This window comes from Morchella sextelata, assembly GCF_020137385.1.
Source record: "Morchella sextelata strain SCLS chromosome Unknown scls_19, whole genome shotgun sequence".
NCBI lineage: Eukaryota > Fungi > Ascomycota > Pezizomycetes > Pezizales > Morchellaceae > Morchella > Morchella sextelata.
The window spans coordinates 49,103-64,033 of record NW_025408634.1 but is presented as its reverse complement, the minus strand read 5'-3'; the positions used below and the strand labels follow the sequence as shown (position 1 = coordinate 64,033).

Genomic DNA, 14,931 nt, shown 5'->3' with positions numbered 1-14,931 from the left:
CTACGTTCACTTATACTTCCGCTGCCATCTGAGTACTGCATCGTCAATCGTTAAAGCTACATAAGCAATTCCTGCATCCGCACATCCTCAATAACTAAACAAGCTCACCCCATCTCACCTCATCCCAACTAAACAACCATAAAAAGTACCTTCCCCCTCCCTCCCTCCCTCCCTCCCCATCACCCACTAACCACCCCTTCACAGATGGGCATCCCCCTCGCCGCCCTCATCCCCCTCATCCTCATGGCCTTCCTCGTCGTCGGCGGCGTCATCGCCTTCGCCAAGATCGCAACGACCCCCGAGCCCCAGCCGTACTCGGCGTACTACATGTACAGCAGCAACTACGAGACCGTCCCCGACCGCAGTATAGCTAGTATGAGCGTGGTCACGACGCCGGAGAGGGTGTATGTTCCGCCCGGGGACGTCGAGAGGGGGTTGGGGCCTGGGAGAGGGGGTGGGGGAATGGGTGGAAGGGAAATGGGAATGGGGGGGAGGGAAAGCCGGATGAGCGGTGGGAGCGAAGGTCGGATGAGTGCGGGGATGGGCTATATGGGTCCCGCCGCCGGGAGGGAGATGGGTGGAGGGATGGGGTACATGGCTCCCGGCGCCGGTGCTGGGAGGGAAATGGGTGGAGGGACGGGCATGGGGTATATGGGACCTGCCGACGGCGGGCGGGAAATGGACATGGGAGGAGCAGCAGGTGCTGGGGGGCAGAAACAGATGGTGCAGACGTAACAAGACGCATGGCGGAGCGGGGGAGAGAGGGCGGGGTGGTGGTAATGAGCGTTTTGCTGGGTGAAACGGATGTATATTGATTTGGATTTGGATTTGGTTTTGGTTTAGGTTTGGGGAGTAATGAGGCCTGGGGGGCGCATGTGCATGTGCATGTGTATAGCTATGTAGCTAGCTACTCGATCTAGATGCGACGATGAAATGTTAATTCTTTAATCATCTCTTTATCTCTTTTTCTCTTTTTCTCTCTTTCTCTTTCATACAACATTGTCCCGTACGAGCCATCTGTGGTGACATCACTTGCCCGGTGCTGCCAATTGGATACTCGAGCCAGCGAATCATATCACAACCCAACAGCAAGAAGCGAGCACGCCATCCGAAAAATTCGCAAAACACGTGAGTGGGTGGGTGGTCAGCACTTTCTGCTTGTGCAGTTGCAGTTGTGGGTTAATCGGGGGATTAATTAATCGTACGACTGAGTCATGGGCGGGAGGTTCCGGGGCATGGGGTATCACTCGCTCGGTGTTTGGGTGTGTGTGTGTGTGGTGCATTGCGACAGCCATATTGTCAACAATCGAAGGTTGACAATCCACCTCTCCTCGCGAGCGAGCGAGCGCAGAAGAAACAATAAGCACAATTGGGAGTTTACTTTGTTGGACAGCTAGCTACGAAACGTCAGGCAATCGGCTTATCGCGCAGCCGAGACAGGGCCGAGCCAAAACAGAGCCGAGACAGAGCCGTGACAGGGCTGGGCCGAGCGCAGAGCCGAGTGATGTCTCATGTTTGGGTTGGTTGGTCCGTGCAGCGGGATACCCACCGGTGTCGATAGCGATAAGGAGGGATGCAGTGTCGGGTCATGCAGGTAACTGCAACGTACATATATATATCTTCTGGCGGTTATGTTTCCGGGGCTGCGTGTAGATATCAGAATGCCATGTGTCGATCTAGAAACCGTGACACGAGCGCGCGAGGGGCTCAACAGCTGCAGCTGATGGACTATCCTCACATATTCGGCGACTCTGTCTGTGCATGCACCGTGACACTAGGACTAGAGGTTTCCCACGCATACGTATACGTACATGTATACACCTGGCATGGCCTCCATCTCCACCAGTACTACATCTCACGCATCGACTATAGCTTGAGGGCGAAACTCGACAAGCTTCATCAGACCTACGGTTGCGTCGGGGAAATCGTGAGGCGGCTCGGGGCTCCCGTGAGGGAGCACAGCACTATGCTTTAATTGGAGGCGTGGAAGGGTGGGGGTCTTGCGGGTGGTTCGGCTCTACGTGCGTGCGTACAGGTGGTGGGGATGCGGTGCTAGAGGGTCGGCGTCGGCGAGACGAGCACCGCAGCTGGTATATCCATATACACTTCTTTTTATATATCTCTTCGTCGTGATTATTGCTCATAGAATGTCACCTCTTGCAGCGTTGGGCTGGGCGTTGTGTGGGAGAACCACAAGGAACAATTAAGCTCAGGGTGGAGCTGAGCTTGATCCAAAGGTTGTCAACATAAATGAGGATATCTCTGACCTCAGGTGTGGTATTTCAGCGCTCGGGCTCTACTGGGGGGGTGTGTGGAGGGACCGGTTGGTTTATTTGCCGGGGACGCCGTTGGTAAATGACACAAGCAATTCATTTTACAGCCTTTGTGTTTTTTTATTGTGGTGGCTAGGACTCGTTGTTGGGCAGCGCAGGTTAGTTGCATAGCATTTGTAATACGGTCTTAGACGCGTGGGTTAGCCGAACTAGGCGCCCAAAGGAAACGTAGCGTTAGGGATACTATGTACAGGTGTCCGCATCACGGATATTCTGTAGCTAGCTCTTGTCTGTTTTTGTCTACACTATCATCAATACTGCTCCTGTTTGCTAGTCGAAGTTGATCATCTCGTATTCGTATCGTTCCACGAAGAAGAGATAGCTGTACACAACATGGCCGGCCAACACCGTGCTGGCTCGTGGTGGACACTCTGTAATCTACGGGAATTGCGGGATGTGTATATCGGCATCAGAGCATGTACATACAAGTATGATGCCGAGAATAAGGCTGAGAAGCAGTTGCTGGTGAGAAGTCACGTATGTATGATGTAGGCTAGTGAGGTGGCCACAGCAGAGTATATTACATGTAGTTTAGCGAGGGGCTTTCTCCTCTCGAGATCATCAATAAACATTACAAGAGCTTATGGTCACTTCAGAAACACAGCAATCAGACCTGGAAGGCCAAAATATTATACTTGGTCACTACCTCTCCCATACCTTCAAGATTCGAAAACAAAACTTCACAATATCACTCGTGGATTTGCCCTGAGATGATGGGTGCATATGATGAGACAGCGCGTTGAGATTCTTCTCTGTCCAGGGTATTTGGGGTGATCGGTGCCGATAGCCCCAGCTGAGTGCCTAGGCGGCTGCTCTTCCGTGATTGGGGGGTAAATATCGTATAGGTGCAGATACATGTATGTGGATAGACGTACCCAATCAGTGCGATCTGGGTTGGGAAGTGTCTGAAGAAGATTGATACATGGAGGATGGGCAGATGCTGGCTACACACGTCTAGGTATTAATCATTGGGTCAACACTGCCTCAAGTGCAATGTAGAAGAAGTACCGCTTGTCATTAATACTGAAAACCTAAAACCCGGCAGTGGTAGATCTGATCGAGTACTGTTTGATTAGGTTTCATTATATACCGCTTCCATGCGCCCAATGCAACCCTGCAGGCGATAGAAGTATAATCTTATTCGATATATGTATCCTCAGGTGGAATAGTAATACTTGACAGGTCAAGCAGATAAGGGGCTATATCAATAGCCAGCTCGTATTCGTATATCGGACAGGGGTGTGTGCATCCCCGCAAAGAACGTGGGTTTCAATTGCAGGGTAGCTAGATAGAACGGTTGTATATCGATGAAGGCATGTATACACGATCGGTGGTGTCGTTAATTCTTACTTTAGGGACATAATATAGGAGACGATTCTACGCCGTTTCGGTAATGTGTTTTTGGGGGGCGCTCGTAAGGAAGGAAGTTTGTCTTTTTTTTTTTCCATGTGAAAAGCGAGCGCGAGCCTAGGCGAAGGGCTGTGATTTGGCACTGGTGGATTCGATCTGTTGTTTAACCTCTTTGCTAGCGTCAATTGGTGCTTTGTTCAAGACAATGTGCTAGTTTCTTTCCTTTTTTTTTTTTTTTTCCCCCTTAAATATGATTTTCTTGAAAAGCTAAGCTACGTTTTTCATCCCATGGACCAAACAAAGCCTTTGAATGCGTGTCGCCTTATCCGGTCTAGGGCCTAGGGTAAACAAAAGACACCACCCTAGCTACATGTAAACAGCTAGCCAGCACAGCCAAGACCAAACCCGTTCCTGACCCACCAACGCAGGTACGAACCGCGCCCCTCTCCCACCCACACACGACTCTAGCCCCCTACGTAGCAACGCCAAGATCTAGAAGGTCAATGATACCGATCGCGACAAGGGTGGCTGACATAACCACCCACACCAAGTAGCGGGCGAGTGGGTCAATGATCGACAGGGGTGGTTTCGGGGCACCTGCCGAACACGTTGGGGGAGGGAGGCTTGGGTGGGATCGTCAGGTACGGATTGAGGTGGGCATGTTTAGATGGGAGATGGGAGATGGGAGATGGGAGATGGGAGATGGGAGATGGGAGATGGGAGATGGGAGATGGGAGATGGGAGATGGGAGATGGGAGATGGGAGATGGGAGATGGGAGATGGGAGATGGGAGATGGGAGGGGGGGGATGACACGCGGTTGGGTGTACCTACATACCTGGTTTTTGGTTTTTGGTTTTTGGTTGTTGGTTTTGGGGGGGTGTTTATGGGGGGTGATGATAGCTCCTGTCCGGCTGATTCGATTCCCGTTGATTTGATGGGCCGTATATATATATATATATATATAGCCATCCGTTCGTAGCATTAATTGGTGGTTTTTTTCCATACAAGTGGAGGCCGGGATAGACGAAGGTGAACTTATGTACAATGAGATATGCACACACCCTTCGTTTTTTCACTTTTCGCCGCCCTCTTCTGTTTTCAAAGCCAGCGCGTCTGCATGTAATGGTAAGATTTCGATTCGACCGGATTGACGGGCTTAGCTACAAGCATTCCCGACATGTCTAGTAAACACAACTGACCCTAACCCTGTAATCATCTGGAACCCTAACCCTGTGGAATCGAACCTGGATATCGTGTAAAATTTGCCTGCTTGTTTTAGATACAGGACAGAGGCGCATGAGTGTTTGTAGGTAATTCTTGTGCGCGTGGGGAGGGGGGGTGACGGCTCGGAGTGACGTTCAGTCCTCAGTGAGCCCTGACCCTAAACCTGGAACCGCAATCTTGAAGCGTGTCTAGTCCTAATATTCAAGATTTACATGTCAGGTAGCCGCAGAAGCGGAATTGGTGTTTGCGACTTTAAAAAATATCAGGGGATATTATTGATGGTCTTTTCCTGGCAGCTGGGTTTTGCTAGCTGGCTAGCTACATGTAGTTATAGTTGATTGCCTATATGTAGCAGAGTACTGGTGGTTCCGCTCTACTTTGAGGTTATTAGGGGTGTGAAGTAGCGGGTGCGGTGGGAGCTAAATCTCCGAGATTTGTAGATAGATCGAGCGTCATCATCGATCTTGTATTCGCAGCCTTGGGTCGTAGATATCCGCAATATCAGTCTCAGCTAGTCAGTGCACTCCACCTCATCCCCGCCCCCGCCCCCGCCCCCGCCCCCGCCGCCGCCCTGCACACTTCCTCTTCAAGCAACGCCACCAAGCAAGCACCTGCCCACTCCGTCTCCACACTGCAGAATCGCAAGAAACACCACCACCGTTCAACACACATCTACAACTCCGCCTCTTCGTCAGGGTAGCGGTCGCGTCGCACAAAGACCTAATCTCTTCAACCATCCCAAAGAAACAACCCGCAGCACAACCACCAAGACGGACCCCGTACCTGCATCACTGAACCCTGCACAGCCCAGGAACAGGAAACCGAGCAGCGCCCCCCAATCCAATAAACCCACCGGCTAAATTAAATGCGACAGCAGTGTATAGCTTACCAGATGGGATCACTGAACTTTACCAGCTGAGCTGAAAAGCTTGAGCTGCTGTATCTATCGGTATATTAAGGCACCAGCCAACCCACGTTGCGAGGATCGCTTCGGATCGGATGCGTGGCCGGGGTCTCCCTGTGTGCAGAGTAGAGTAGGCGCGGTGCTGTGTCCGTGCGGTTGATTGAGGATGCGATACGAGCTGAGGGGCTATTGATAGACGGCCTCCACTCGCTCGGCGGGGGTGGAGGATGCGGTTTCGGAGGGGTTGCTGGGGTCGGCACGTGCACGGCTGCGGGCGCGGGGCTTCCCTCCGGCCCTCATACTCTCCGCTCCGAGTACGCGCCAGCGACGGCGAGTATCTCGGCACGCAGTGAGGCGCCAATATAAATGCCTCCGGCGGTATTGTATGCGCGTGGCATTGCCGGAGGTGTTTAAGTTTGTCGGATGTATATACATATTGTGCGCGCGGAGGACACCCAGCCAGCTAGTGGTCATCTTGTATATACAGCCACCCAGCAAAAGTGTTCGTGGTTTAGTTTTAATGTTAGTGCGCAGTGTGGCGCATGGCCCATGACGTTAATGTTATTCATGTAGAGATTCAAAACAACGAAAAATATAATATAGTTCGTGACTATATATAAAAGAAGATGGGTCATTGATTTTATTGTTCATTGATTCCGGGCTCCATTGGTCACTGGGATGGGGTTTTTTTTAATGGTCCGCCAGAGTTACATATATAGAGAAATGTCTCACTCCGAAATCGGAATCACGAACACTTTTGCAGAGTGGCTGTCCATACCCGCAACGTCGAGTCGATAGGGAAGAGATAGTGACCTCCAAGTTAGTATTTGCGTTCTGCTCTGCCGGAATGGGTATGGACAGCGGGAGCGGGCTCGATAGGAAATGGTGCTGTTTTCTTTCCGGGTGGGATATTGGGATTGTGGGTTGAGTTCATTATAATTGAGGTACCAATTGGAGCTGGTATATCATAGCTCCCGGCCACGGAGGTAATCGATAACTGTCAATGGTCTGCTACATCTGTTCACTGACGTTTGTGATGCCTCCAGCTCCCGCCAACATCCGCCTCCACTCTCCGCTCCCACACTAGCTCGCCGGGCTCCGATATGGACACCGACCTTTTTAGCTTCGAAGGCTTCTTCTCGCTCCCACTTTTAAAGCCTCAGTTTAAATGTTATAATATTATTTGTATATCGAGAATGTGGGAAGATTTAACCATAACACTGAGTATCCGTAGTGGCATAGGATAAGACCTTTCTGGGAGATATTATCTGCGGCTACTAGACTAGCTAGCGGTCTTGCGAGCATACTCGGGGCTTTTACAAGTCTGCCCCCTAGCTAGTTGCGCAGGTGTGGAGGTGAGTCGAGTCGATATTATTTACAGCGGAACGAATGAGGTTTCGACATGTCGCGCATCGGCCTGAAGGCTTATTCATGGTGGGTAAGAAAGAGATCGTAACTGGAATTAAGGAGTTGAGACTATGGTGACGTTGATGTTTAATGGCCTGTGATAGCTCGGCGGCGGGGATGTTAACTGGTATTGCCCTGCGGGTGATATTGATCACCAGCTAATGGAGAGGGGTAGGTTATGGACGCCCGGACAGCTCGTATAGCTACGGCCACTGCAGACCTGATAGCGTATATATATATATATACTAACTAGCTCCGTGGAGCTACAAAAGTGGTTGTCCAGGGAGGTTTGACAGATCATAAGCACTAAGGACATGAACCCTAACCCTGGCAAAATTGATCACTAAGGATTTAGGGATGATGGATATCGCGAATTGGGGGACTTGTCATGGGTGAGAATGTGAGCTATAGATATGTATGCTTGACTGATGTATTCCAGAGAGTTAATAGAACTCATGAGGATTCTTTCAATAACTGCGTCCGCGGCCGGCCGGTACATGCATCTCCTCCGATCGGGGGTGCTAGTCTAGCTTAGGTATTCTTAGATTGACATCTTTTCTCCTGCGTCCTCGATGTTCAGCGCTATTGTATCCTGACTTGGGGCTTGTGTCGGTCGGCTTTTGGTATTTGCCTAATCACGATAGATCACTCGTGTCACGTGCACGGTCGACATGAACAAAATAAGTAGGGACTATTGATTCATTCGGCGCAGCAACAACATGGTGGAATTTCGAAAAGGAATCGATAATTGGAAGCCGTACAGGCTGGTGCGTTTCATCGATTTGATCACGAGAGTTTAATTACCCCGAGGGGTTATATATAGGTCAATCTCATTCTGTGCATAATGCCTTTACTTAATGGACAAGCTAGCCCATGTACGTCCATAACTGAGCGATGCGCTACTGAGGTCCGGAGCTCCTTATTGCATCCAACCCTGGGCCGAAGGTCGGGGTTAAGAGTTATCAGCAGCATGATAGATAATATAAGCCGAGTGATAATCTATGACGGCAAAGACTTAGATGAAAATGAAGATGGGTAGGAGTAAAGGAAGAAGAGGGAGGGACAGGTCAGGTCAAATAACTATCACGCTCAATCTTTAGTGACGGCGGTGCTTGCCCAATTTTGTGGATATATCGGGGTTGGTGAAAGTTAGGCAGATCGTAGACACGAATTCGGGACGCATGAGGTGGATGATGATCCATAATCAATCCTCAGCCGTACCCGCGTCACGCACATGTACACCTTTCTTCCTCGAGGCTGTTTCTCAGCTGAAATATAGCCGAATTGGGAAAGGTAAGGCTCTATAGATACAATGTCTCTTGATATAAGGACGATGTGTGACTAGTTACGGAGATGTTCTACTAAATAAGTGATGTTAAAACTTTCACTTTCAATGGAAAGATACGGAGGTGTATAAAGCTGACATTATCATAAAGGAACTACTATTTGTATATACATACATAACTGTTGATCGCTCAATACATTCGGTAGATCTACCGCTCCCTGAAGTCAAACCCATGCGGGGAACCTATTTCCATCCCCTCTTATGGAGATCTGAATATTAGAACCCATATGTAATGCGAAATATAAGCTTTGTTGATATGTGTACGATGATAACTACATGTATATACTAAAATGATGGAGGCTCAAATAGAGAATGTCTTACAGCCCCGATCTTGTCTGTCAGGTCATAAGGGAAGTGTACTTTGAGAGTGAAAATTTAGCTTGGAGGTGTCTCGATATGGTGAACCAAACCGATGTACTGTTCTGCAACAACCCTTGTTGTCGTCACACGGCTATTGGAGTTTGTAATCGGTAATGAAACATTGCATATTCTAAGAATTAGTTTTATGGAGTCTTTAGATATATTATTTGCAAGTTGCAATGGCTGGCGGTCATAACAATTTCTGAATCTTGACCATCCCTCACATTGTAATCTTTTGCCAGTCCATCCGATGTAGAATAAGATGATATCAAAGGGAAGGCGAGGTATCCTAGAAGTGAACTAACTGGGGATTGACTGCAACATGAAAAAAGGATCCCGATTCGAATAAGTAGTTGTAAGCGACGGAGAGAAATGCGCTATACTGTATATTCCTTAAACCATGACATTTCAAGATATTCTACCCCTGCTACTGGAGAGAAAGTCGATTGTTATTGTTATTCCTCAATTATCACATTTGACTTTCTAGCGAGTGCAAAACTTAACCTGATTTCCTTTTGGACTTAAGATATTTTCTATAATATATATATCACGTACCATGATAGGCTGAGGAAGTGATCGGGAAGTCATGGGGTAGTGCGATATTGTTATAGATTACGGTCTGCATACAATTATATTAATGAATTAAAAGAAAAGTAAAATATTGTACCATGATCCATATGATATCTTCGAATACTAGCATTACGATGGTCTTTAAGCTCGAGGTCATGTGTGGTTATACAGTGGTAAAGCTATATCATGATTCTAACATGAAGTCCCCTGGCCATACGCACTTCTCCGCAGCCATTCTTTTTGAAACTGGGTACTACACATGGGTCCGCCAAAGCAAGGAGTCACTTATTCTCCATAGTTTCTACTCCTCATTCACTCAGTCATAGTATCAGATTATATCTGTAGTTATGCAGTGATTCTCCACTAATACGAAGACGTGCAGCGAGAATATATATCATAGACTGTAGGGATCGTTGAGGCACCTATCAGTTCATTTCATTGCAGTATCACATCGTAATCTTTCTACTGAGGTTATATCCCCACGAGTATATTAACCTAGATGCACCTGATCTGACGCGAGATTGCTCATCCTAGCTCATTATCCGCTCGAAGCCCAAATATTAGGCACGAAACATGAAAGTCTCGTGAGTTACAAGGCCGCCCTTCCATCTCGTAATCTGTCTCTGTCCAAATGTAGTTCCCCGTGGTGCAATGATTTTACCCGAATCAGGAGACATCACTCGGTTACTATACAAAGTCAAATCGGGAATGTGGGGGAATCATGTGTAGCAGGATACAAATGCAGGTCTTGGTGGATGGTAACGCAAGTGCATTTTAAAAACTTAATGCCTCCCGCATCCCGTGACAAGTTTGTAGTATGTTGCTACCTTCCCCGCATATCTTGAATTCAGAGCTATTTGTAACGGAGCCATTTCAACTGTCTGGTGTATGAGTACACACAGGACCCGGTTACATGCTGAGAGTTATTGTTAGAAGCCAGTTGCACAGTGATATGCAAGTACCGGCAGTGTGGTTAGCTACCAGCTGTTAGAGTAACTATATTCTGGGCACTGGGAAGGGGATCTATTCATGGGAGCAATGACTGACGAGTCTATGCCTCGCCAGTGACTAGAAGGCCGGCCAGAGTGAAGCTCTGATTGCCCGGCGATCCTCTGTATCCTCTGAGCATTACAGGACCGCCAATAGTGGCAGGGACTATGCCCGGGAAGTCTACAATAAGCGAAAGCTCTACAGCAATAATTAAGCTTACACCTGAGCAGCAGCTCATTTATGCAGGCCCCAGTTGTGTGGCAACCAAGGCTGCAGGTGTTACAAAGGCTTTGGCTAAGGGTGGTTGCCTTGGGTATCGGAAACACCTGCTGACGCTTAGAGAAAAAGCGGGGTAGCGGTGGTATTGTTTCCGGCACCGAGGAAAGGCTTCACCGGAACTTAGTAAGGAGTTAGGAGCAGAGAATAGACGCCTTCGGAGTATAAGTACTCAGGTTCATTCTCGCCCTTCAGTCCTTTCTCTCGAGTCTTGATCAGAAAGAAAATCAAGTTCTTATCGGTAGCAGAGCCCTTAAAGATTATTGAGTTCTAGCGATAGTATCTTTGAATAATCTGCAACCTGATTGTCTATCTTGCACGGCCGTCTCTATTCTATCCTATTCTATTTCTCTTAGAAGAGACCCCCGTTACAGATAATCTTTAAGGCTCAAGTCACCTTCAGATTATTCTTCCTCTACACAAAATGTCCACCCTCCCGACTCCAGATATGCCCCTCCAGATTGAATAGCAGCCGGTGCCCCTCCAGCTTGATGCCAGTGGGCAGACACAGCTTGTCAAGAAGCCCAGGACCACTCTACAGACCTACATCCCCGGTTGTGAGCCTGTCTGGCAAGATACAGACGAGGTTTCCCTTCAACAGTTCTTCACAGAGCTCCAGACCTACCTCCAGCACAGCCTGCAAAATCAGTTGACCCGGGGCAGTCAGGCCCTCCTCATTGTACAAGAGTGCCAGGAAGCACAGAATGCCCTTATGAGAGAGGCACTTGAGTACATGAAGATGGAAGTGAACTCTGTCCAGGAAGAACTCCGGAGGTATGCAGAAAGGGATGAGCTGGACGATGATGCCATGGAATAGTCCCTTCGCGGCATTTCCGGTCCGATCCACTAGGAGAGTTATCCCTATTGTACAGCCAGCGGTGGGAGCCTCTTCCTTACCACCCAACCACCCTAGTGGAGTACACCCACTCCTTGAAGGAGTCCATCGATCATTTGTTTACGAGGGAGAACTCTACTCAGGTGGAGGCTCAGGACCTCCTAGTCCATCAGCCAGAAACCCACAAAAGGTCGCCATGTTTGGAGCCGCTCATGCAGCAGCAACCTCACCATTGGCCAGTAACCTGGCACCAGTAGCACCTGTGGTCCCTCCTGCTGCACCCGCCGCTCCCTCTCCAGCTAATGCACAGGGTGGAAGCGGTGGAATTCAGAACCCTCCACCTCCCACGGCCCGCGCTCCCGCTCCAGGGTATCCAGGCAGTTCTGACAGTTCAGACTCGGAACCAGAAGATGGTGATAGAAGAGGCTGGCAGAGATACCTCAAGAAGAAGTTGGAGAAGCAACAGAAGGATCTGTTGGCTAAGATGTTCCAACAGTACCGACCTCCGGCTACCTCTCCCCCTTCTGGACCTAGCAGGGCCCGAGAACCAAAAGCACCACCTCCCTCCAAGTTCCAAGGCAAAGCGGAGCAAGTGGAGACCTTTATCCGGCAATGTGAGAATGTGTTCTCCATTGAGAGCCTATCCTTTACCTCTGAGGAGGTTAAGATTCGTTATGCAGGCAACTTGATGGAAGGAGAAGCAGCGATCCGATGGTATGAGGCATACCACAATTCAATTGATCAAACCTCCGCCAATCGCCTTGCTGGGATGCCGGTGAAGTTAAATGAGAGATGGAAGCACTGGGATTCCTTTGTGTATGCTTTTAGAGCAGCCTTCGGTGAAGCCATCTATAGAGATGATGCTGTAGCCCAATGGAATGCCCTTACCCACACTGCTCGAGGAGGAATAGACCTCTTCTTGAATACTATTATTCAGCTAATGTGGAAGACTGGCTATGAGGGTCAGTTGGTGGATGATAAGATCCACAATTCCCTCCTTGCAGACCTAGGCATGAGTTGGGCTCTCTTTACCCCCAAGCCAAAGTCTTTGATGGAACGGATAGCTGCTCTAAGAGAGTTAGGGCATACACATGAGAGGTATCAAGGGCTGGCAGCCGAAAAAGCGCCCCCTCGGACCAAAAAGGATCCTCCAGCTGAGAAAGACTGGCAGCCCAAGAGGAAGAGAGAAGCTGCAAGGTCCTCCGGACCTCAGAAGGCCTCCAGACTTAAAGACAAAGAGGTGGAACTGAAGAGTATCCCGCGGGATATTCTAGAAGAAAGAAGGAAAGCAGAAGTATGCTTGAAGCTATGACCTTTCGGTACTCCCTATTGGTAGAGTACATAGACTGACTTGTGCAATAGTGCGGCAATTCCAGACACAGATGGACGGATTGTTGGTCCAAGGAACCTACTGTTGTCAGAGTGGCAGCAGTGAGAGTACAAAAGCGGAAAAGAGGGAATGGCAAGTCCAACTCTAAGAAGAAAGCTAAAGTGGCTGCTGTTGTAGCAGAAGATCCACTTGTTGTACTCCCGGAGGTTACAGAAGATTTTGTCTTTCAGCCTGAGCAAGACTCAGACAATGAAATCCTCTGGTGAAAAAGTGTCTGTTTGGGTCTGTAACGGAGCCATTTCAACTGTCGGGTGTATGAGTACATACATGGCCCGGTTACATGCTGAGAGTTATTGTTAGAAGCCAGTTGCACGGTGATATGCAAGTACCGGCAGTGTGGTTAGCTACCAGCTATTAGAGTAACTACATTCCGGGCGCTAGGAAGAGGATCTATTCATGGGAGCAATGACTGACGAGTCTATGCCTCGCCAGTGACTAGAAGACTGGCCAGAGTGAAGCTCTGATTGCCCGGTGATCCTCTGTATCCTCTAAGCATTGTATGTCCACCGAAGGGGTAGGACTATGCTAGGGAAGTCTACAATAAGCGAAGGCTCTACAGCAACGATTAAGCTTACACCTGAGTGGTAGCTCATTCATGCAGGCCCCAGTTGTGTGGCAACAAAGGCTGCAGGTGTTACAAAGGCTTTGACTAAGGGTGGTTGCCTTGGGTATCGGAAACACCTGCTGACGCTTAAAGAAAAGTGGGGTAGCGGTGGTATTGTTTCCGGCACCGAGGAAAGGCTTCACCGGAACTTAGTAAGGAGCTAGGAGCAGAGAATAGAGGCCTTCGGAGTATAAGTACTCAGGTTCATTCTCGCCCTTCAGTCCTATTCTCTCCAGTCTTCATCAGAAAGAAAAACCAAGAACTTATCGATAGCAGAGCCCTTAAAGATTATTGAGTTCTAGCGATAGTATCTTTGAATAATCTGCAACCTGATTGTCTATCTTGCACGGCCGTCTCTATTCTATCCTATTCTATTTCTCTTAGAAGAGACCCCCGTTACACAATTGAACTATGGATCGATATATCCTCATGTGGTAGCTATTGCATGATATATCTATCCGTAGGAGCATATCGCACCGTGCCTTACTTCGCCTAAAACACAATGAGCTGAGGCTCCCGAGACATGAGATATCACTCGCCTATTTTGTCAGATCGAAATTTCACTGTGGATATAGGATTAGTACAGCTGAGACACCATCGTTGCACTCAGACTAGTCAAGGTGGCCTGCCATGCTTAAATTATCAAGTCTGGTTGTTAGCAGGTATCTCTCACCGAGGTTACGGATTGTCTTTCCCTCGATGCACGGGCAGAATGAAGGCGGGGGGCGCGCAGACTTCACTAACAACCAGAGGCAACCTTTTATACTGTCACGGGTATTGTGATCAAGACCTCAGTTGTCAGCGACCTCAAATTGTCTTGCACTTTCGGGTCTTTTGTCAGTGTCAGTGGGGATCTATCCGATATTTCTCGTGTCCCATAGTTCCTTTGTCAGCAGTCAGAATTGGGGGAAAACTGTTAGTATTTTATATCTATGGGTGCATGACCAGGCCTTTCTCCTTCATTCTCTCTCGTACATCCTCAGTACACATCAGGTAAGGATTCGATCGGTTGTTCACTCTAATTCGGTTTGAAGCAGGGAAAAGAAAGCAAAAACTCACAGCAAGGTTAGTCTCAAAACCTTTCTTTGTCAGAGATCTTATGCCTTGTCCAGGATTGTATCAGCGTCAGGAGGTCCCTCTTCTCACAAATAAAAGTGTCAGAATAAAATGTTGCTTCGGCCACAGTGCTTGTGGCCAGATGTGCCATTAGTGCTATCAGGTGTTTCAACAGACGACAAATTGCCACAATACCTGCCTTATCCTTATATTACTATCCAGGTGCAGGGCGGGATGCCATCTTCATTGTCGTCATATATCTATTTCTCATTTTCGGGGTACATAC

General features: G+C 48.6%; 2 protein-coding genes across 2 annotated transcripts; both read left to right on the top strand.

The window, feature by feature from the left end:
• Nucleotides 1-204: 204 nt before the first annotated feature.
• On the top strand, nt 205-735 carry H6S33_004931 (uncharacterized protein; the record flags this gene model as incomplete). The annotated part of the gene is made up of 1 exon (XM_044836421.1): nt 205-735. The coding sequence occupies one exon, from the start codon at nt 205-207 to the stop codon at nt 733-735; it is 531 nt and encodes a 176-aa protein (XP_044690144.1).
• An 8,956-nt stretch (nt 736-9,691) lies between these two features.
• H6S33_004930 (uncharacterized protein) lies at nt 9,692-13,191 on the top strand (the record flags this gene model as incomplete). The annotated part of the gene is made up of 4 exons (XM_044836410.1): nt 9,692-9,757; nt 11,230-11,534; nt 11,578-12,889; nt 12,958-13,191. The coding sequence occupies 4 exons, from the start codon at nt 9,692-9,694 to the stop codon at nt 13,189-13,191; spliced, it is 1,917 nt and encodes a 638-aa protein (XP_044690143.1).
• Between the last annotated feature and the right edge of the window lie 1,740 nt (nt 13,192-14,931).